General features: G+C 42.9%; 1 protein-coding gene across 2 annotated transcripts in view; it reads right to left on the bottom strand.

Moving 5' to 3' along the window:
* The window catches only part of LOC137291766 (cytosolic carboxypeptidase-like protein 5), a 56,144-nt gene that overhangs the window by 17,937 nt on the left and 14,892 nt on the right, over positions 1–23,315 (bottom strand). For both annotated transcript variants that reach the window (XM_067823283.1, XM_067823282.1), the window contains exons 7-13: positions 19,136–19,316; positions 15,313–16,434; positions 13,556–13,725; positions 5,895–6,030; positions 4,294–4,478; positions 3,831–4,039; positions 2,629–2,858 (exon numbers count right to left, since the gene is read on the bottom strand). In XM_067823283.1, coding sequence (XP_067679384.1) covers positions 2,629–2,858; positions 3,831–4,039; positions 4,294–4,478; positions 5,895–6,030; positions 13,556–13,725; positions 15,313–16,434; positions 19,136–19,316 — 2,233 coding nt within the window. The remainder of the gene's footprint in view (positions 1–2,628; positions 2,859–3,830; positions 4,040–4,293; positions 4,479–5,894; positions 6,031–13,555; positions 13,726–15,312; positions 16,435–19,135; positions 19,317–23,315) is intronic.

Here is a 23,315-nt window from a genome sequence, read left to right as displayed (position 1 = left end):
CCTGCTAAAGAGCTGAAGGTACTTGAGTGTAGTTCCCAAGTCGATTGTACAGTGAATCTCCATGCACTGAAAGACTGGATGCGTTGATGCTGATACTTCATCATAGTATGGAAACTCGTAGATGCAGGCCAGCCACGTGTGTAACTGTCCGATAAGTCACCTCTATTCCTCTGTGAGTGAATTCACAAGTTGTCCGAAAGGGTTCACTGAACATTGTCCCTGAGCCAAACATCAGAGATCTTCATTTATTCGTATACAATCATTGATTCTATCAGCAGAAAATCTAAATCCCATCCATTATAGCTATCCCTGAAGTTCTGCATTGGAGAAAATAGCCTCTGCTTCTTCATCTGAGAATCTATCTAAGGAGTCATGACGACGAGTATCGATGTGTGATTCTCTGCATGGTGATGTATAATCGTAATATACTTCCCTTTGCAAAACCTCCTTGCGTGGATCCTCCAATTGCAAACTCTCTGAATGTAATTCCTATGCGCATCTTCTAAACATGTCTCTTCGTGCACCTTCCATCCTGCATGAATCATCAAGCCGATAATTCCTGCAAATGCTTGGCGAAAGCCTCCTATATCTCTGTGCACTTGGTGAAGGCCTCCTATATCTGTGTGTACATGGTGAAGGCCTCTATATCTGTGTGTACTTGGTGAAGGCCTCCTATATCTGTGTGTACTTGGTGAAGGCCTCTATATCTGTGTGTACTTGGTGAAGGCCTCCTATATCTGTGTGTACTTGGTGAAGGCCTCCTATATCTGTGTGTACATGGTGAAGGCCTCTATATCGGTGTGTACTTGGTGAAGGCCTCTATATTGGTGTGTACTTGGTGAAGGCCTCTATATCGGTGTGTACTTGGTGAAGGCCTCCTATATCTGTGTGTACTTGGTGAAGGTCTCCTATATCGGTGTGTACTTGGTGAAGGCCTCTATATGTGTGTGTACTTGGTGAAGGCCTCTTTATCTGTGTGTACTTGGTGAAGGCCTCTATATCTGTGTGTACTTGGTGAAGGCCTCCTATATCTGTGTGTACTTGGTGAAGGCCTCCTATATCTGTGTGTACTTGGTGAAGGCCTCTATATCTGTGTGTACTTGGTGAAGGCCTCCTATGTCTGTGTGTACTTGGTGAAGGCCTCCTATATCTGTGTGTACTTGGTGAAGGCCTCTATATCGGTGTGTACTTGGTGAAGGCCTCTATATCTCTGTGTACTTGGTGAAGGCCTCTTATATGTGTGTGAAAACTGATCCAAGCATGAATCCTGAACCCATAATTCCATAAGTTCATCTTCAACATGCATGTCTGCTCGTGCACTATCTTTCATGTGCAAATCTTCAAATCAGTAATCCTTGCGCACATTAGACGAAGGCTTCCTATATCTGTGGAAGATTGATCCCTGCAGTGAAGGGTATCTGCATGCAGGTGTACGTGTTTCTAAATCAGAGGGTGAAGATGATACATAATGTTGTCATTGGTGTAGAGACTCCTTTCTACTGTGATGCTGAAAGTTGGTAGGATCTCTTCCTTGGAGAATTACTCCTGAGCTGACATTCATGAATGTATCCAGACTCCATGACACAGAGGTTATCGAGGGGAACATTCACACATATCCTCCAACATTCAACTGGGTTTGAGAATAAGTGTGTCCCTTCATGAGCGATGGCAGTTACCTCAGGTGCCTTCGTGGCAGTCCTCTCTTCCGCGAAGCATCAGTCTATTAAAGATCTGTTGGTGAGAGGAAGTTCTGGCAGAAGTATCACTCCTGAGATACGCTCGACATCTCACTAGAATTACAAACATCAGTTGTAGTAATCAGCATAGGTTCTTCGCGAAATTGTTTGCCTCATCTCAGATGACTGATGGATACCGTCTTACCTTGTCTTTTGCACATCTAAGAATATTACTGCAAACAAATATTGATTAAATTCTTCAGACAATAAATGTTGACAAAGATCACAGTGGATCGTAGTGCAAGATTTACATAATCTGTGTAAAACGGACACTGAAAACTGGTACCTATGACCCAAACATTTTTTCATCAAAATGTAAACAAAGTATGAACCGTGATTTACAAGTTGAAAATATGCTTAAAAGATATATGTAATACACAGATTTTTACATCCTACAAATAAATATACAGACTTCAAAACATGTACAGTAAAATTTGGACAAAACTCAAACAAAAAAAAAACCAAGAGAAAAGGGCCATATAGGGACCCCAAGTCACCCACACAACCTGCCTGTTGGGCGAAAAAGGAGAGTGACAAATATGGCCGGTCATGTGATCAATACTGGCACCAAAATATGGAGGAACGGAGGGTACTCGTTGGGGAGTATGATTTTATGTCCTTATTTGAAGAAGGGGACTTCAAGGGATTTCAAGTGTTCCACTAAAACTTCGGATAGAAGAGGGAGACAAGGGAATAAGCATGAATAAGGATAAGGAAAAATAAGAAGCAATGAGCGTATTCTTTCTTCATGATACCAGTGATATAGAGGGAAGTGACATTCTTATGTATTGTCATGACAACATCTGACAAGAACTACATCATGTGTACAACATATCACTTCCAAAATGCGAGACTGGTTCAGTAACAACCCTGACACTGAGTTTTGGCTCACCAAGCCACTGTTTTTGAGCTGCTGGTACTTGTCCTCCTCCCTCATCCTCAATGTACAGTCGGCTGACTGCTGCCGCCTTTCTTCTGACCCTGACCCTGACCCTGACCCAGTCCCCAAGGCCACTTTGTTTGATGCTGGGACTGAGGAGGCTGATGTTGGCTTGGCCGGTGAGCTACAGGATGGCAGAGTGACTCGGCGACGGGTCTGGTTACCAATGGTGCCTCGGGTTGCTGGAACAGCAGACAAAAAAACATGTTCTGACAGTGGACCACTGTGAATGTCATACAACAGCAGGGTCAGTCACACAACAGCAGGGCCAGACACACAACAGCAGGGAGAGCCATACAATAGCAGAGCCAGTCATACAACAGCAGAGCCAGTCATACAACAGCAGGGTCAGTCACACAAAAGCAGGGGGCAGACATACAACAGCAGGGCCAGTCAAACAACAGCAAGACCTGACATTCAACAGCAGGGCCAGTCACACAACAGCAGGGCAAGTCACACTACAGCAGGGCAAGTCACACTAGAGCAGGGCTAGTCACACAATAGCAGGGTCAGTCATACAACAGCAAGGCCAGTCATACAATAGCAGAGACAGTCATACAACAGAAGGGCCAGTCATACAACAGCAGGGTCAGTCATACAACAGCAGGGCCAGACACACAAATAACTAATTTCATGGGGAAAGTATTTAGATGTAGTAATTTGTTGACATTGTCTACTTAAAGTGACTATCTGTGGATCAGGCTTGACATCAGTCTGGTCATATTTGGCCATGTGAGCAACTACAATGACACTATCACACATCACATTGCTGACTCTCCAAACGAGTTACATTTGATGTGAGATGAATCATGATGCAGGTCCAAAGACATTAACCTGTCTGACGAAACCCAGGTGAAACCAACAAGTATAGTGCTGACAAACCCACAGACATAATCACAGTGAGGTCTATTGGCTGCAACTCTACAGAATGAGAGAACCTCAGTGACAGGCAAACCCTCGATGAGAGGCAGAACCACGATGAGAGGCACAACCTCAATGAGAGGCAGAACCTCGATGAGAGGCAGAACCACGATGAGAGGCACAACCTCGATGAGAGGCAGAACCTCGATGAGAGGTAGAACCTGAGTGAGTGGGTCACCAATGCTACAGACAGTGGGAGACTAGTTAGCAGAGTATCGCCATGCTGGGTCTACCTTCTCTGACAGGCGCCAGCTCCCTCTTGCTGCTTGGCCCCAGAGTGGCTTGTCTGGTGTACCCGCCACGCACTGTTCGGGAGCTGCTGGCTGTGTTGGTGTCACTGATGGTGGAGCGGGAGAATACACCTCGATTGTTGTGATGGACGTTAGACTCACTGAGGTTTCCACGAGCCTGGCGATTGTTGTTCAAGTTGTTGCCAGTCAAACTGCAAACAGTTACAATTTATTACCAACTGAACAAAGAGTGAAGGTACTTGATGTATGAAGTGCAAGATGAATGAAGCAGGCTCTGCATAGACTACTTCCATAACAAACACACAAGTGCAAGTATTGCTTTGAAAACATGAAAATCTGTCATCTAAATACACTATTTGTTTGGATCATCACTATGTTATGACTACATGCATTCAAAATAGTTTCTCCTACATGACAATCAATCAGACACTTAGTGCTGTTGTACCTGTTCCTGCCATAGCTCCTGATGACGGGGTTGCGTGGAACACGTGGTCCGCCTCGTAGTCCACGCAGATACTTGCGGACAGCATCACGCACACCATGCAGACTGGTATGCTCAGACAAGGTGAGTCTGGTCCAGGGGTTGGTCTCAGTCATGTCTAACGCAGCTGTAGCTACAGCTCGGCCCACCTGAAACACATTGTACTACTGATCCAAACCTGGAATCAGGAAGGCGGTGGTTATGTATAGGAGAAGATATGCCTACAAGGTTTTGGTAGACAATGTAAAACCAGAAGGGGGGGGAAATCCTGAGGGGCTACGCAGATGGTTTTACACTGTCTACCAAAACCGAGGAGAAGTGTTTCCTCTAACATATATATCAATGATGGGTAATTACAATGTAGATGATCATTTAATGAAGCTATGTAACAATGACTGAAGCATGCTTAAAATCAAGTTATTGACAGTAACTATAAGTAGATAATTTAACCCCACCACTTTCGTCGGCCTGGTGGCTGTGCAGTAGAGCGTCTGCCCATGGATGAGAGAATTGCGGTTCCAATCCCGCTTCGAAAAACCTTTGTTTTGTGAGTTTAATCTTGAACAATACTTTTCAGTTGATTTCAAACACTCTCAGTAAAACCTGGGAAGTAGTCTTACTCCAAAAGTAAAACCTGGGAAGCGGTCTTACTAACAAAAAGTAAAACCTGTGACCTAATATATAGTGAGAAGCACACTTTAGGTTTATATATCTTATTTCACTAGTCTGTCAATAATAACAAACTGACACAGACTTGCCATCTACCTAATGGCAAAAAGGTTTTAATTGGCCAAACATACTTACATCATTTCAAAAGTGTTCAAAGCTCCCAATATTGTTTTCATATTGTATTGTCCTGTGACATTATAACCATCTGGGGTATTAAACCTCAGTATAACCACCAGGGTACTAACTTACCACTTAGGTATCAATACCTTGGTCTAACTACCAGGCTCCACTACCACAGTATCAAACATCAGTATATGGGGTATTAAACCTCAGCATAACCACCAGACTACCATCCCAACATCTGAACATTTATAGGAGTCTTGCAAAAAGAACAGCCACTGAATGAAGTGCAGATGACCAAAATAGTGACTGGCCAGGAACCGCCCCCAAACAAAAAACCTACCATGACAGAACCAACAGACTTGCACATGTTGTTGAGGTATATGACTCCATGCACATTTTGGAATTTTTAAGAGCCATATCCCACAATCTGTCCTTTTAAATGAATTGATACTCCTATTGAATGTAAAGAGGATGTGTTGTGGTATTATATAGTGCTATAAATAAAAATAACCCAGGGGGCAGCTGTCCAGGGGGCACAATGGATGGGGGGCAGATAGCCAGGGGGCAGTTGTCGGGGGCAGTTGTCCGAGGGGCAGTTAGGCTGATACCACCAGTTGGGTATCAATACCATGGTCTAACCACCAGACTCCACTACCTCAACAGTTGGGTACCAATACCCTGGTCTAATTACCAGGCTCCACTAACTCACCACTTAGGTATCAATACCCTGATAGATGATTCAAAGACACTTACTTCATTTGGATGGCACATACCTCTTCATAATGGGCCTGAGTGTACTTGGGAGGGAAGCCGGCAATGGGAGGGGGTGTGGCCCGGCCCTGGTCATGGAAGGCAGGGGGCACAGAGTTGACCATTCTGCCAGTGTTGTAGTTGCATTCCAAGGTGTAGCTTAAATACAAGCAATAGACAAGGTAGCATTCATCACAGGAAATGAAAACAACAGAATGACAGTATTGCTATCATATGCAACAGACATGACAGCACTGCTATCAGATGCAATAGACAATATTAAGGCTGTATTACTGCTATCAGATGCAATAGACAGGGCAGTATTACTGCTATCAGATGCAATAGACACGGCAGCATTACTGCCAGATGCAATAGACAAGGCAGTATTACTGCTATCGGATGCAATAAACAAGGCAGTATTACTGCTATCAGATGCAATAGACAAGGCAGTATTACTGCTATCAGATGCAATAAACAAGGCAGTATTACTGCTATCAGATGCAATAGACAAGGCAGTATTACTGCTATCGGATGCAATAAACAAGGCAGTATTACTGCTATCAGATGCAATAGACATGGCAGTATTACTGCTATCGGATGCAATAAACAAGGCAGTATTACTGCTATCAGATGCAATAGACAAGGCAGTATTACTGCTATCGGATGCAATAAACAAGGCAGTATTACTGCTATCAGATGCAATAGACATGGCAGTATTACCCTCAGATGACGTCATGCACACACCACTGTTCATATGGGTGGCACAATACACACACTGAATACGTCAGTGATGATGACAATAACTGATACGCTGAGGTTACCAATGAGCCCAAGCCAAAACGTCATGCACATAGCATAATATTGTAATTTCAACCACTGGCAAAATTAAAATTATTTTATTTTTGGAATAAAATTGATATGTTATACTTATCCTGACTCAAGCTCCTCTTCCTGGAAAAGGTCGTGGAACAAATGAAATCCCTTGAAGTTCACACTCACCCATGTATTACCTCCCTTCCCCTCCACATGGTCAGCTGACCGCCATGATACTTCACTCTCTCCTTTAATCGCCCGACACAAGAATACGAGAAACATCGCCTTCTTGACTTGGTACGTACGATGTATATCTTCGAGGCTCTGACTGGACATAATGATAAATCTTGAGTATCATGAGGTTCCATGATTGAAGATAATGCCGGTATGTGGAATTGTCTATCCAGTTGACCTGGCAGTTGATTTTCTGCAATAAAATCCCATCGTACACCTGGATGAGCTGTCTGCTGATGATTTGCATCAAAGCTCATGCAGTTGAAAACTAGAGCATCAATTTGTGACATGAGTGTAGCTGTAGCTAAGGCAAGTTAAAAACAGCGTCTTCTGAGTTAGCAGTTCAAATGAGGTCCGATCCAGCGACTCGTATGCATCACTTGTGAGATGTTGAAGTACAGTGTTTAGATCCTATGTTGTTGATCTTCCAACTTGAAGGAGTGCAGGAAGGCAAGTAGCTCAGGTACTTTAGTCAGCTTGGTTTCCGTTTCCATGGTGACGACTGAGCTGACAGCTGCCAAGTATGTAGACAATGTAGAGCCTTTCAGTCCTCTGGAATGTCGTAGGTGACATAAATATTCTGTTATCTGCAGATATGTTGCCTTCAGCTGTCTCAGTAATCATGAGGTCCAAGTATTGAAGACAAGGCCAGTATTCGGAACTGTCTGTCCAGTTGACCTGGCAGCTGTCTGATTTTCTTGATGACTCTTGGTAGCAGCACTGGAGGAGGAAACGCAAATGTGTTTAGTCCTTCCCATGAGATGCCGAGAGCGTCTAATGCCTAAGTTAACAGATCTGTTACTGGTGACATAGAGGTTGCTGTCTGTTAGTTGAAACTTGTTGTAAATAAATCTATTTGCAGTGATCTGAACCTCCAGCTGATTAGTTGAAACGTCTCTCTGTTAGTGATAGACGAAGAGGGAGAGATAAGACGCCTACCATATGAAGGATGTTGCAGGCTCCGGGTATGGGAAATACTTTTATTTGGAGATTCAGGCTGTTGACCACGTCGAAGAGTAGAAAGTCAGGTGTAGTAGAGATGGAGGTCTCGTTGACCCTTGTTTACGTAGAAGGCTACTGTTGAGTTGTCCGTCTGGATCATCAGTAGCTTGTCTCTCGGTGTTGTCGACCAATGATGGATAACATGCATCCCCACTTTCATCTCCAACTGGTTGATGTGAAGAGCTTGGGGAGACGTGTCTACCTAAAGATGGTTGTAGAATGCAGGCTCTAATATGTAAATTCCTGCACAAACATTGACTGGCGAGTGTACCATAACAGGTATGGTCTCAAGATGCCCAATGTCATAGACTGGTCAGGACATGGAACCATGACCCAGAAAACGCTGTCATAGACGTAGTAGTAGGCGTCTTCCTCTGGTCATATCCTGAGGTGATGTGAGCAGATCAAGTAGACATTAGAATGAATATTTTTATGAAGATTCTTTATATCAGAACACAACGTTACATTACGCATGATTGGATGATGTTTACATAACACATGATTGGGGACATGATTACATGAGGGTTGATGATGTACAAACACAAGTAGATAAGGATGTACACGGGTAGATTGGCTACACATGAATTACATAGATAGAATGTACACAGATAGATGAGATTAATTTATCAATAAGTCCCAGGCACTTGGTAGGTACACTCCTTGGTTGTGGTTGATGGCTGGTTTCTGTCTCCGAATCTCGATGGCCTCTTGCAGTTTCCTTTGGCGCCAGTTGTTGTTGTTGGTAGATAGTATCCTAGTGTCCTCCCATCGAATTGAATGTCCAGGGTTCTTGAGAATGTGTTCAGAGATGGCCGATTTCTAGTCGAGTTTGCTGACTGAGGTCTGGTGTTCCTTCATTCTGGTGTTGTTTGGTCTCAGCGGTTCTCCAATGTATAGGTCGCCTCAGTTGCAAGTGAGTGAGTGAGTGAGTTTAGTTTTACGCCGCACTCAGCAATATTCCAGCTATATGGCGGCGGTCTGTAAATAATCGAGTCTGGACCAGACAATCCAGTGATCAACAACATGAGCATCGATCTGCGCAATTGGGAACCGATGACATGTGTCAACCAAGTCAGCGAGCCTGACCACCCGATCCCGTTAGTCGCCTCTTACGACAAGCTGAGTCGCCTTTTATGGCAAACATGGGTTGCTGAAGGCCTATTCTAACCCGGGACCTTCACGGGTCCCACAGTTGCAAGGGATCTGGTAGATGCATCCTCTCGGGTTAGGGTGTTCACAGCTGGGTCCTTTACTGTTGACTTTTAGGTAGGTCTTGATGGTCTTGCAACTGGAGAAGGTGACATCGATGCTGGCTTTGGTCATGATGAGGCGTGATATTTGACGACTGATGGGGCCAAGGTAGGGTATGGTTACTCTGATGGGTGATGGAGAAGGTTTGAGGCGGGGTTCTCGGTCCTTGAGGGTCTTGTTGATGGTGGCTGTAACGAGCTGGGGAGGGTAACCGTTGAAAGTGGTGAATGTCTTTCTGAGGTGGTCCAGTTCATTGTTTAGTTCACCTCAGTAAGACATGTAATGTATCACCATTGGCTTCCATCCTTATCCCCAATCATGTACATCGTCCTTATCCCCTATCTGTGTTATGTAAACATATCCTATCATCTGTAATGTATTACCATTGGCTTCCATCATTGTTATCATAACCGTCGGGTTCCAATCAGTGCTTGTTTATACTGGCTTCCAGCTTTCGTTAATTCATTCCACTTGTTACTTTGTTATTGTTTTACCTGTACATACAAATATAGCTCTGTACCCCATTCTCAGTCACCTGATGAAGGAGTAAGCATTAACTCCGAAACGTTGTTTTCTCATATCAAGAAGTTGATATCCATAAATATCTTCATTCTTATGTATTTCACTTCTAAATGCCCTTCAAAGACAAGTAGACATTATCACTGAAATAGTGATAACAGAGACAGTAGAACATGTTCTAATCATCGGCTTGAACTTCGACCCACCGATCCTGGGACAGCGATGTATCTCAACGTAGTGATGAATCAAATGCCTTCTTTACATGGCGTTCTCTTTCAGAGACTGTAGACGAGACATCACCGGTGTAGCAGATAACTGATCATCATGAAATCCTGTTCAAACGGTGATACCCTTGCTAGTATGTAGGCTTGTCCATAACCATGCTGTTTGGCGAGCATGTGTCTAGATGAGTAAAACTCGCGAAAAAACTTCGGCCACTTGAAGATGATGTAGACAAATTGTTTTTCAGGTAGATGTGTGGGATTTATCCACCGAAGATAATACCGTCATCTCTTGTGATCGGAGATGTAGTTTGCAGTGGTATGATGCAGTCATCTCAAAGAATCTTCGTGACGTATTCATCATTGAGAATTCCCCACTTCTTCCAGTCAAGTTGAAGACATTCATCCACTGGAGACAGTTGTATGGGAACATCCTGATCCGATCCTGATCTTCAATGTTTACCTCCTGGATGCTCTTGTATTAAACTTCTTATCTCTCGTTCTCTAGACTCTGGAGAACTTGGACTTGTTAGTGTAACACTGACTTGTCTGCTTGAGCACCATTGTCAAGGTGTCGATGGACTTGATCATCATGACTTCTCTAAAGTCTTGGGCAATCATCCTTGCTACCTCTGCAATCTTGTCTAGGAAGTAGATTAAGTCCTGCAGTAGTTGAGACGAGGTATTCGGATGTAAACTGCTGATCCCTCATCTGAGTGATGAAAGTTGACAGGAACATTCACTCTTCGCAGGATTGCAGGTATCCTGAACTTGAGATGAGAGCATAAAATCGAGCCCGTCCGAATATCGTCTGTCTTGAAAGATTGTTGTGGGGACTGCTGATGATCTTGTATGCCGCATCTCTCTGATGGAGAGCTCCACATGGTGAAGAGGGAAGCGATGAGCGTTTGAAAGGTGATATATCTTGTTGTTGAAACTTGGATGTTGACTTGAATGCCATAGATAACTTCTCAGAAATTGTAGATATCGGAGTTATCGCCAGAAACATTAAAGCATGTCTTCCTTCTTCATCCTGTGTTGGGTTAGTTGGATTCCTTGGATGGTGAGACTAAGTCCAGACCATTCATAATCCACGATGTGATTTCCGAGTCCAAAAAGAGGGCTTCCTCCGATCAGTAGTATCTGTCTTCATCCTTCCATGAGTGCGACACATTCAATGGACGCCGATGATCCTTCTTATATGAGTCCAGGGCCCCGTTTCACAAAACTCTCGTAAGGCTAAGGTCTCGTAACTTTTCTCGTAGCCTTTGCACCTCCTATGTTACAGTATGCCAGGTACAGATGCTACGAGAAAAGTTACGAGACCTTAGCCTTACGAGAGCTTTGTGAAATGAGGCCCAGGTCTGAAGGGGTGCTGACAGCACCTTCTACGAGCTGGGGAGAGACTGATGAAGATCTTCTTCATTGACAAGTAGACTTGTGAGTGCATTTGTTCGTGCTGGCTCACTCACTCATCTGTGTGGGTGCATCTCTCTCTCTGGACTGCAACAGGATGATAGGGACGATGGTGACGATCCTCTTGAGCAGGTGCATGCATACGCCTCCTCTTCATCCTCTGGAGTGAGTGCAGATCTAGTTGAGTGCTCACACGGCGAAGCAGTCGACGTAGTTGAAGATTGTAGTCTTCGTTCTTCCTAGAGTAAGACCGCCGACGATCCCGACTGTTTGAGTCTAAGTCCAGAGGGGAGGATGACTGCATATGACGTCTTCTATGAATAGGGGAGACAGAAGGAGACATTATACGCTGATGAGTCCATCCACGAGTGCACTCAAGCGAGCGCGTGACATCACTCATCCGAGTATAACTACTCGTGCGAGTGCACTCACTTGGCGTGGGTGTATCCTTCTCTGTGCTGCAACCTGATGATCAGGACCTGGATCTTCTGAAGTGTGTGCATGCATGCACCTCCTCTTCATCCTCAGACATGAGTGCAGGTCTAGATGAATGCTCTCACTGATTTGCAGTCAACATCATTGACGAGTGCAGTCATCTTTCCTCTTCCAATCTTCATTTCATAAGGTTCATCATCTGCGTTGTGAATTGTTGCATGAAGATGCCTGCGTCAAATGCATGCAGTGCATGCATTGACGACTGTGTTGAAGAGTTGTCTACAATGCCCGTGAATGCTGCTGTAGATGAGATGTGTTCTGAGGTGTTGAAGATGCCGTCGGTGTTGATCTAGTTGCCGATGTCCGATGACTAGTGTCTTCACTCCGTATCATTAACGGAGACTCGTAAAAAAATTGATGTTCTTCTAAAGGGACTATCTCCTCCCCAAATGACTTCTTCATCAAAGAGGGATGATTCTGCGATGATCTTACAGATGAAGACTTCAACTTCTTCATTTCATTAGTCTGAGACAGTCCTGTCTCAACAGATGGTCCCTTCTGAGTCTTGGGAGGGGACTCGCCCGACCCTTGACACAACCTTGGAGATATGACTGGCATCTCGCTGGAATGAATCTCAGCATCAATAATTAAACGGTTACCCAACTTTTTTTCACTAGATTTAGATATGGCTAATGTGAGCCGACGTTGCTCATCTCTAGCATTTCTGTGAACAGACCATAAATATAATAAGAATTCTGCTTCAGACAATTTAATGCAAAATATACGAGTATGAGCAGAACATAAACATTTGCACGCCAGGAAAAGTACATGTTAGTCAACCGCCTACAGCGGTTAGTTGTTGATAATTTGCACTGAAACCACGATTTCATCAACTGAGACTAAGTCTAAGTATTGATGAAATACGTGTTAGAAATAGACACAATAATCACAAATTTGTATAATAATGACAAATATATACAAGCCCAAAGCCACATACAGCACAAATTTAGATAGAATAATCAAAAGAATAAAAGACTTATCGCCGTGTACAGGAGCCCAGGTGCCTCTAGCCGCCCTCGTCGACCAATAGGGAGAGAGTGAAGTATCATGGCGGTCAGCTGACCATGTGGAGGGGAAGGGAGGTAATACATGGGTGAGTGTGAATTTTACGTCTGCTTCTTTTAGAAGGGAACTTCAAGGTATTTCAGGTGTTCCACTACCTTCGCCAGGAAGAGGAGAGTAAGCAATTAAGCATGAATCAGGATAAGGAAAATTTTGTAATATGCAAGCCTAACGCCCTCTTGGGTTGCCCGATCTTTAGGTGATAATCATCCAATCTAGTTCAAACTCTGAACACTTACAACAGCACAGCCTCCACGTGAAGCATCTTAATACGAGTTCTCATGTCATACTATGTTTGCTTCATGTGTGCCCAAATGTTGGTATTTCCCAAACAAGAGTGAGGGATATACCGATATTTAGGCACGAGTGTCATAAACAAAGTATGATACAGGCACAAAATATAATATTCTCATTATTATCGAAGTCGTCAAGTTGAGGAAAATAAACCCAAATCCAAACATAGGCTGGCTACCCGCTGTCACCATATACAGAATTAAGCAACATAGCATTGTTCACGACCTCACATCACCATGGCAAAGTGATATTTTGCCCTAGGGCATCGTATGAAAAATATGAACCCAGATATTTTTGCCCTTGTAGGTAATAACTGATATTTATACATTTATTGTCCACAGATACTATTTTGTTCCTTACAAAGATCTCCAACTCACCTGTGTATGATGCCAATAGCCTTGAACACAGCGACTCTACCACTGCCTTCCTTGGACATCCCATCACGCTTGTCTTTTGAGTACATGTTCCGCTCAGAGAAGTTGCAGCCCGTGAAGTCAAAGTGAGCTGTGTTGATCGAGATCAACTTGGGGAACATCATGTTCTCCACCTGACAAAACAGAGTTACAGTCAAAAACACACAGCTTCAATGAGAATGACATGGATACAGAGAGAAAAACATGATTAGTGAGAAACATACGGTTACAGTGAGAAACATATGGTTACAGTGAAAACATAGTTACAGTGAGAAACATATGGTTACAGTGAGAAACATATGGTTACTGTGAGAAACATATGGTTACAGTGAGAAACATATGGTTACAGTGAGAAACATATGGTTACTGTGAGAAACATATGGTTACAGTGAGAAACATGGTTACAGTGAGCAAATCATGCTAAGAGTAACAAACATGTTTACACTCAGCAACACGTGTTTAGTATCAATTTCCAAACCATGCTCACTATCAACAACTTACAGATGCACACTCACACAAACTACAGCCATGCTCACCATCAACAACTTACAGATGCACACTCACATAAACTACAGCCATGCTCACCATCAACAACTTACAGATGCACACTCACATAAACTACAGCCATGCTCACTATCAACAACTTACAGATGCACACTCACATAAACTACAGCCATGCTCATTATCAACAACTTACAGATGCACACTCACATAAACTACAGCCATGCTCACTATCAACAACTTACAGATGCACACTCACACAAACTACAGCCATGCTCACTATCAACAACTTACAGATGCACACTCACATAAACTACAGCCATGCTCACTATCAACAACTTACAGATGCACACTCACATAAACTACAGCTATGCTCACTATCAACAACTTACAGATGCACACTCACACAAACTACAGCCATGCTCACTATCAACAACTTACAGATGCACACTCACACAAACTACAGGCATGCTCACTATCAACAACTTACAGATGCACACTCACACAAACTACAGCCATGCTCATTATCAACAACTTACAGATGCACACTCACATAAACTACAGCCATGCTCACTATCAACAACTTACAGATGCACACTCACATAAACTACAGCCATGCTCATTATCAACAACTTACAGATGCACACTCACATAAACTACAGCCATGCTCATTATCAACAACTTACAGATGCACACTCACACAAACTACAGCCATGCTCACTATCAACAACTTACAGATGCACACTCACATAAACTACAGCCATGCTCACTATCAACAACTTACAGATGCACACTCACATAAACTACAGCCATGCTCATTATCAACAACTTACAGATGCACACTCACACAAACTACAGCCATGCTCACTATCAACAACTTACAGATGCACACTCACATAAACTACAGCCATGCTCACTATCAACAACTTACAGATGCACACTCACATAAACTACAGCCATGCTCACTATCAACAACTTACAGATGCACACTCACAAAAACTACAGACTAAACTTTCTCTGTTTAAAATATGAATGAATGTCATGTGGCCTTGTCCATAAACTTAAAGTTGAACAGTCTAATTCAGGGTCTTCAGGTTCAAATACTATTAGAGTGAATCTCGAACACCTCACAACCACCTTCAGAGTCTGGCTCGGGTCTCCTTATACTCATAACCTAATGACTTTAGAACATTTAGCAGATACATAAGTAGCAGGATCACCTGGATATCTTCATTTTCGTAGTAGTTTCCATAAATGAAACAGCCACGCTTCGATGCATGCCCATGTAAATCCACATAGAATGCTATTCCACTCTCATGGGGAGGGATTTCTTTGAGTTTGGGATCTGAAAGATGAGGTGAGTTAGTGTTGGTGACGTACACATCCCCATCGTCCTCAGACCCTTCGTTGCCAAGGTTGTCTGTGTCACCATCACCGTTATCAGAATCATCTGAATCGGCTGTCATCTCATTGGCTGGACCACCATTACACCGGAAGTCATCTGACATGTTTAGTTCTGACAGACGAAGACGCAACTCGCTGTCCACTCGATGTGCATCTTTGTTCATGTCGAGATTGCTGAGTACACTACAACATGAGGATGAAACGTGGTTGGGAGGCATTGTTTCTGGAACCAGTCCACCATCACTCAGCGAAGTGTCGGTCCCATCTAGATCAGCAAGGTTCAGCGGTTCGATCTGAAATGATTTTGGTGGAGTTGAAACTGTGTGGCTTGAGTCCAGTCGGTCAATATCAAGAGTGGGCTGTTGGTTTGTTTCACTAAGCCACATGACCTCACTTACTGTCTGGTCATCTCGATGACTGCTCACTGGTTCAATATTGTCTTGGATCACAACAGTTTTGGCACCAATGACCGGCGTCCTTGATGAGGGAGGGTCACCTCCAACCAGTGTTCTGGAACTCAGATCTTCCCCAGGCCCAGACAAGTTGAGCCGGGGGGTACGTGTTGCTGTTTGTTGTGGACTAGACACTTGTTCTCCCCGTGGAAAGTTGACTTGAATGTCAGACAGGTCGCCCTCTTTCTTGATACGGTTGTGGACGTGGTGGTAGATGATGACACTCTTCGCAGCATAGATGGATGGATGGAGGGTGAAGCTGGGGTCCAGGTACATGCGGTTGAGGTTGACGCCCCGCTGGTCTGTCCTGTAGTGGCCTCGCATCACACCATCAGGATTCAACATTGGTATCAGTTTAAACACATACTGTTTACGTAGCTGCTGAGCACGACAGTCATCCTCTCGCAGGATAAAGTCCAAGAATCCATTGAACACGAAACTTGCTGGTGTTTCTCCTGGATGAACACGACTGCTCAGTAGATACACCTGGAAAACAGATAACAGCATAGTAAATACACCTGGAACAACAGGCAGTTGCTCACTAAATACACCTGGGATAACCAAAAACTGCATAGTAAATGCACCTGGAAAACAGATACCAACATTATAAATACACCTGGAACAAGTGGGTGCTCACTAAATACACCTGGGATAACCAAAAACTGCATAGTAAATGCACCTGGAAAACAGATACCAACATTATAAACACACCTGGAACAAGTGGGTGCTCACTAAATACACCTGGGATAACCAAAAACTGCATAGTAAATGCACCTGGAAAACAGATACCAACATTATAAACACACCTGGAACAAGTGGGTGCTCACTAAATACACCTGGGATAACCAAAAACTGCATAGTAAATGCACCTGGAAAACAGATACCAACATTATAAATACACCTGGAACAACAGGCAGTTGCTCACTAAATACACCTGGGATAACAGATAATGTTTAGTAAATATACCTGGGATAACATATAACTGCCTACTAAATTATACAAACCTAGAGGTTACAAATTCTTTGAAGAAAGTCCTCCATGGAGTATAGATAAGATTTTTATGTCCATTAAAAATTCATTTGACAGTTGTAACTACATTTTGTTATGAAATATTTACAAAACAAAAAACTTCTTTTTTCGTCTTGTGAGACCAGAGACCATTTAATAGAGGGACAGCCCTCAAGCCAATGCACAAAATCATCAGCGCTGCAGCTTCTACTACACAGCCTATCCTTCAGCTGACTGAAACGTGTTCACCTCAGTCATCGATTTTGTGTATTTTCATTGCAAAGGTAATTGGGAGTGCTAAAGCACATACTTGTCTATGTCTTTGATGAATGCTGTTATGTGTAATCATTCCGTGAGGGCAATGGCAGCGGTGTGAAATTGGCGAAAGTCTCGATTTTGATTTTCCATAACGGCTACTAATTCTCAATACAAATTCTTAGCTACCAGGGTGTAATAAAAGAGCATAGGATAAAGGTTTATTCAGTGGCATTTATAAGTCGTGAAAATGGTCGTGGTGGTCATGAAATTCCTTATTTTGACTCCTGCAATGTGACGAAATATGTGTGTTTTCTGGTACATTCACTCCACAACACTTAATTTTTGCACGATTTCACAAGATAAGTTTACTCCCTGTATCTTTTAAATAAATATGTGAACATTTACAATGATTCCTCTAGCTTGGTACCAAATTTATCCGGCTACAATTGATATTATATTTTTTATGATTTTTTTATGTAAACCCACTTTTGCATTGTGTTCTGAACAACACAACATTCATTTTGTTTGTTAATATGACCCGAATATATATTTGATTCATTCTACAAAAGTCTCATGCACTTAACTGGTTGAAAATAATTATTTCCATTGTTTGTTCATTGTGATGATTATGCTTGAAGCAAAGGTCCACATTTATGATGAGTTAATACATTTTTTTCTGTTTTTATTATCATTCTTCCTAATGAAGTCTAATTATGAGATAAATTACCTTGACTCAGACAGTACCAACAGTCCGTTTTTATGCTACAGTGAAAATGATCAAAGGTACCATTATTCCATATTATATTTATATCATTAAATCAATCATAACATAAAATTATCATTTGTTTTGTAGATGCCCCGGAAAAGGTTCTTGCCGATTGCAGGTAAGTAATAAAAAGAGAGATGTGATGTCAACAGCCAGAGTTAACTGCTCTTGACTCTAGAGGGCCCTCAAAAAAGGAGATTGTTTGTTTCGTAAATACTTTATTACAAAATATAGTTACAATTGTTTTAGGAATTCTTAATGGACATAAAAATGCTTACATGTACCCAAAAGAGGACTTCTTCTGAAAAACAAGAGTCATCAGAAGATGACATATCCCCCAGGCCCCCACATGTTTGAAAGGACAAATCATCTGACAGTTACTTGATGTTCTCTTAGATTAGGTCTGAATCGTTTCCATAGAAGTCATCCAGAAACGAAGTCCATCCCTCCATTTTGAGACTAAGTCAGAATCGTTTCCATGGAAACTTGGAAAATGATAAATCACAAAAATCTGTAAATAGCAAAAGGCACCACTTTAGGGTCTCCCCTACATATCTGCCAAGTTTTGCAGAAAGATATTCAGAAGTTTTTTAGTTGTGCTCTGGAAACGAAGCCCATCCCTCCATTTTGAGACGAAGTCTGAAACATTCCCATGGAAACCGAAAAAATAATAAAACACAAAACCTGTAAATAGCAAAACGCACCACTTCAGGTTCTGATTGATATATCTACCAAGTTTTGCAGCAAAATATAGAACTGTTTTTGAGTTCTGCTCCGGAAACGAAGCCCACCTCACCATTAGACTAACACCAAAATGTCCATGGAAAAACAAAAAAAAATAAAAATGCCAAAACAAAAGGGCACAACTATAGATTGAGATTATTATATCTATCAAGTTTGGTCTAAAAATATTAATAACGGTTTCTGAGTTATGCTCCAGAAACCAAATGATTACAGATGGATGGACGGACGAGTCCCCTCGGAATACATGCACAGGTATAAAAATACACCTGGGATAACAGAGAGCTGCACAGTAAATACACCTGGAATATGACAACATATCCAATGACTGCCGTCAACACTGGCTACAGTCACTCTCATTAACTAGAAATGTAACATCGCAACCAATCATTACAGTGGGTAAACTTCTCCTACCCTTTTGCCTTTGAAATGTCGACACCTGGGTGTGTCTTTATCAGGAAACAGTTTGCCATCAAATCTCGGCTCCCGTTGTGAGCAGAGTCCGTGACAGGAACTGATTGTGATGAGGTCTACACGCAGATTGTCTAATGATTTACACAGCAGTTCCCGATGATAGTAGATGGAGTCAGGTCGGCTACAATAAACAAAAACACATGATTAACCTTAAATTTGGAATTTCTGTTTTTTCTGAAAATGTTTTAACACCACTACACCATACTCCACACTGTATTTTTCCTTCAACCTAAGTCAAGGAGCCATGCAGTGCTGCAGTTTTTTCCACTATAACTGAACCACAAAAACGTGCTTGCAGTGCTCCAGTGTTTTCCACTGCAACTGAGCCATGGCGTAGTGCTTGCAGTGCTCCAGTGTTTTCCACTGCAACTGAGCCATGGCGTAGGGCTTGCAGTGCTCCAGTGTTTTCCATTGTAACTGAGCGATAGCACCATGCTTGCAGTGTTAGAATGTTTACACTGTAACTGATTTGAGAAGTGCTTTGTTGCACTATAATGTTTTACACTGTAACTGAGCCACAGAGCCGTGCTTACATTGCTGTACTGTCTTAAAAACACTGTAAGTGAGCCGAGTAGCTGTGCTTGCAGTGTAACGTCATATTTCTTTCAGCCCAATCCCGTTTCACACAATGATGTGCGAGGAAAGGCTTAAGTCATTTATCGCTTGGAAGAATATGGGCATCATTCTGCATTGTATTCTGACTGAAACTATAATTTTTCCTTTTCCTGACTCATGCTAATTGCTTATCTCCTCTTCCCTGGTGAAGGTAGTGGAACACCTGAAATCCCTTGAAGTTCCCTTCTAAAAAGAAGCGGACGTAAAATACACTCACCCACATATAGCCTCCCCTTTCCCGCGCTCCCGGTCACGTGACCGGCCATGCTTGTCAATCTCTCCTTATCGCCTGACGTGGGTGGCTGGCAGTACCTGATGGTCCCGATACGGCGATAAGTTCTTTCTTTATTTTGGTCTTTAAACAATATTCTGCTCATATGTGGTTTTTGGATATGTATATGCATTATATATTATCAAATTTGATGTAATTATGTCAATATTAAGCATGTATTTCTTCAATTGAGACTTAGTGACAATTGATTAAATCTTGTCTTCTTTGTAGATTGCGGCTGTCGGCAGTTGGTCCTCATTTAATTTGCCCGACGTGCAAACCCATATGTTCTTCTAATAATCGTTGTAAATTTTGTATAGAATTGTCTGATTCAGAATTTACCATTTATATACGGTCTGTTTACAGACGTGCTAGGGACAAGCAACGGCGGCGTGCATTAGTCATGTCTAAAACAGGTGATTTAAATTCGGGTAATTTGTTAACATCTGCTGAGATTCATTCCAGTGAAATGTCTGGCGTTTCCCCAGGGCTATGTGTGGGGTCCAGTGTGTCGTCCCCTGTATCACAGAAGAGACCAAGAGACCTTCGTCAGATACAGGGCTGTCTCAACCGAAGAAGTCTAGATCATCGAGGAAGAAATCATCCTCTTCGAAATCATCGCAGCAATCATTTGGTGAAGATATCGGCCCCGTACATGAACGAATTATAACGAACCACCGTTGATTCTACACGACGAGGTAGATATCAACCAACACAGTCATCGGATGACATCATCTAGATCTACCCCAACGACATCTTCTACTCTTCTCAACCCGGAGGAAAATCATCAGAAAACAGAATCGTCAGACAACGCAGAATCCATCAACAGTAGATATAGATCAACCGTTGCTTCAAAATTGGCAGTGATTTGACCCAGGAGCCTTCATGCAACAATTCACAACACAGATGATGAATCTTATGGAGCGGCGTTTTGAAGAGGAGAGATGACTGCATTCGTCATCATCGTTGACTACAGCTCGGCATGAGCACTCACCTAGAACGGCAATCATGCCGGAGGATGAAGAGGACGTGTATGCACACACTCGAGGAAGACTGTCATCAGTGTCCCCCTCTTCACGTCGCAGTCGAGAGAGAGAACCAAGAACGTCAAGTGAGTGCACTCAAGGGAGTGAGGATTGGCGCTGGCATGGGTGCGCTCGCAGTAGTGAGGAGTCACATTTGCGTGGGTGCACTCGCGCCTGTGAGGACTCCCGCTCGCGTGAGTGCACTCCCAATTTCACTCATCAATGCAGAAAGTCTTCGTCACTCTCCCCAACTCATCGTAGGCGCTGGCGACAATCATCACCCACCTCAGCCATGGACTCTTATAGGAGAGATCGTCAACACAGAATGAATGCATCACACTCATGAAGGGATGAAGATAGACATTATTGAGTGTCATCATCAGAGGAAGCCCTATTTTCAGACACTGAAGTTACATCATTGATCACAAATGGACCTGACTTAGCTTCACCATCCAAGGACGCTAACGAAGCTAATACCTATATGATGAAGGAGGACGACATTGATACAATTATGTTCACGCCGATACCTCCAATATCTACAATTCCTGAGATGTTATCTACGGCATTTTACTCAGCAACTAAGTTTCAACAACAGCTAGTGCCATCATTCAATGCACGTCGCTTCCCTCTACATCATATGGAGCCATTCGTCAGAGCACCGGACGCGGATGAAGCTTATAAAATCATCAGTCCAGCCCGCAATAAATCTTACAAGATAGATGACAAGAGGCTTGCACAGCTCGACAATAGACGTACTTTCTTTGGATTGGCTCGCTTGAGAGCTATCAACGAAACTCTCATTGCAAAGTGTGCGTGGAGCATATTAAAAACTGTTTAAAACACAGAGGATACTCGGCTAAAGCACTAACTTTAGCTTTACGGAAATCTACTCGCACCCTTTATGATGACAAATGGAAGCGGTTTGAGACATACGCCAAGAAGAAGGGTCTCACAGCGATGAAGGTTACATATCTGCAGATAGCATAATATCTATGTCACCTACAGCAGTGCAGAGGTCTGAAAGGTTCCACATTATCTACATATTTAGCAGCTCTCAGCTCAGTCGTCACCATGGAAACAGGAACCAAGTTGACTAAAGTTCCTGAGTTACTTGCCTTACTATGCTCTTTCAAATTGGAAGATCAACAACATAGCTTTAGAGCTCCAGCATGGGATCTAAACACTGTACTTCAACATCTCACAAGTGATGCGTATGAACCGCTTGACCGGACCTCAGTCGAACTGCTAACTCATAAGATGCTATTTTCAGTTGCCTTGGGTACAGCTGCACGAACGTCAGAAATTCATGCTCTAGACTTTAACCGCACAAGTTTTGATGCAAATAATCAACAGAGAGTCCATCTGGGTTTATGATGGGATTTTATTGTGAAAAATCAATTGCCAGGTCAACCGCATGGGCAATTTCACATACTGGCATTATCTTCAATATCAGGACCACAGGATACTCAAGATTTATCGCTATGTCCTGTGAGAGCCTTGAAGATATACATTGCACATACTAAGTCTAGAAGGCATCGGTTCAAGCGTCTGTTTATTCCCATATCCACTGAGACACCTACGGAAGAATCCTGCAACACTATCTCAGTGTGGATCAGTGCTGTTATACTGAGAGCCAATAAGGCAGCAGGATTGGATCCTCTGCAAGCTTCCAACCCATACAAATTTAGAGTCTTGGCCTCTACACTAGCGCTACATGGGAATATAATGGAGGACTGCTTTAGAAAGTCAAACACGGTGTTTGCCAACCATTACCTACGAGACATAGCCATGGAGGACGTCTCTGGCATTCATTAGTTTGGGCCACTTGTCGTTGCTCAGCAACTAACAGCTCCCTGAAGACATTGAGTTCACTCACCCATTTTATCATGTGACTTGTGGAAGCCAGACGCTCTGCGGAGTATAATGGTGGAAAGTCCATGCACTAGCATGAGTGATTATGACCGTGTACTTGTAATGCAGATACTTCTGTATGAAGTAGGGTCGCAACTAGTCTTGATTTCAATATCTTGACATTTAGTTGCATCAGAAACTAGCAGGACGCTAGTTACTTTCAATGTCACACATCCCACACAATTCCCAGTCAACGAAATCTTCGACTGAAGACAAGCTCAACTGGATGTGATCCCCCCCAGAATCTACAATGAATATTAGAAGAGCAGGACCATATTATCACCATTACAAGTTCGCG

Source organism: Haliotis asinina, chromosome 7 (assembly GCF_037392515.1).
Source record: "Haliotis asinina isolate JCU_RB_2024 chromosome 7, JCU_Hal_asi_v2, whole genome shotgun sequence".
Lineage (NCBI taxonomy): Eukaryota > Metazoa > Mollusca > Gastropoda > Lepetellida > Haliotidae > Haliotis > Haliotis asinina.
This window is presented reverse-complemented; position numbering and strand designations above follow the sequence as displayed.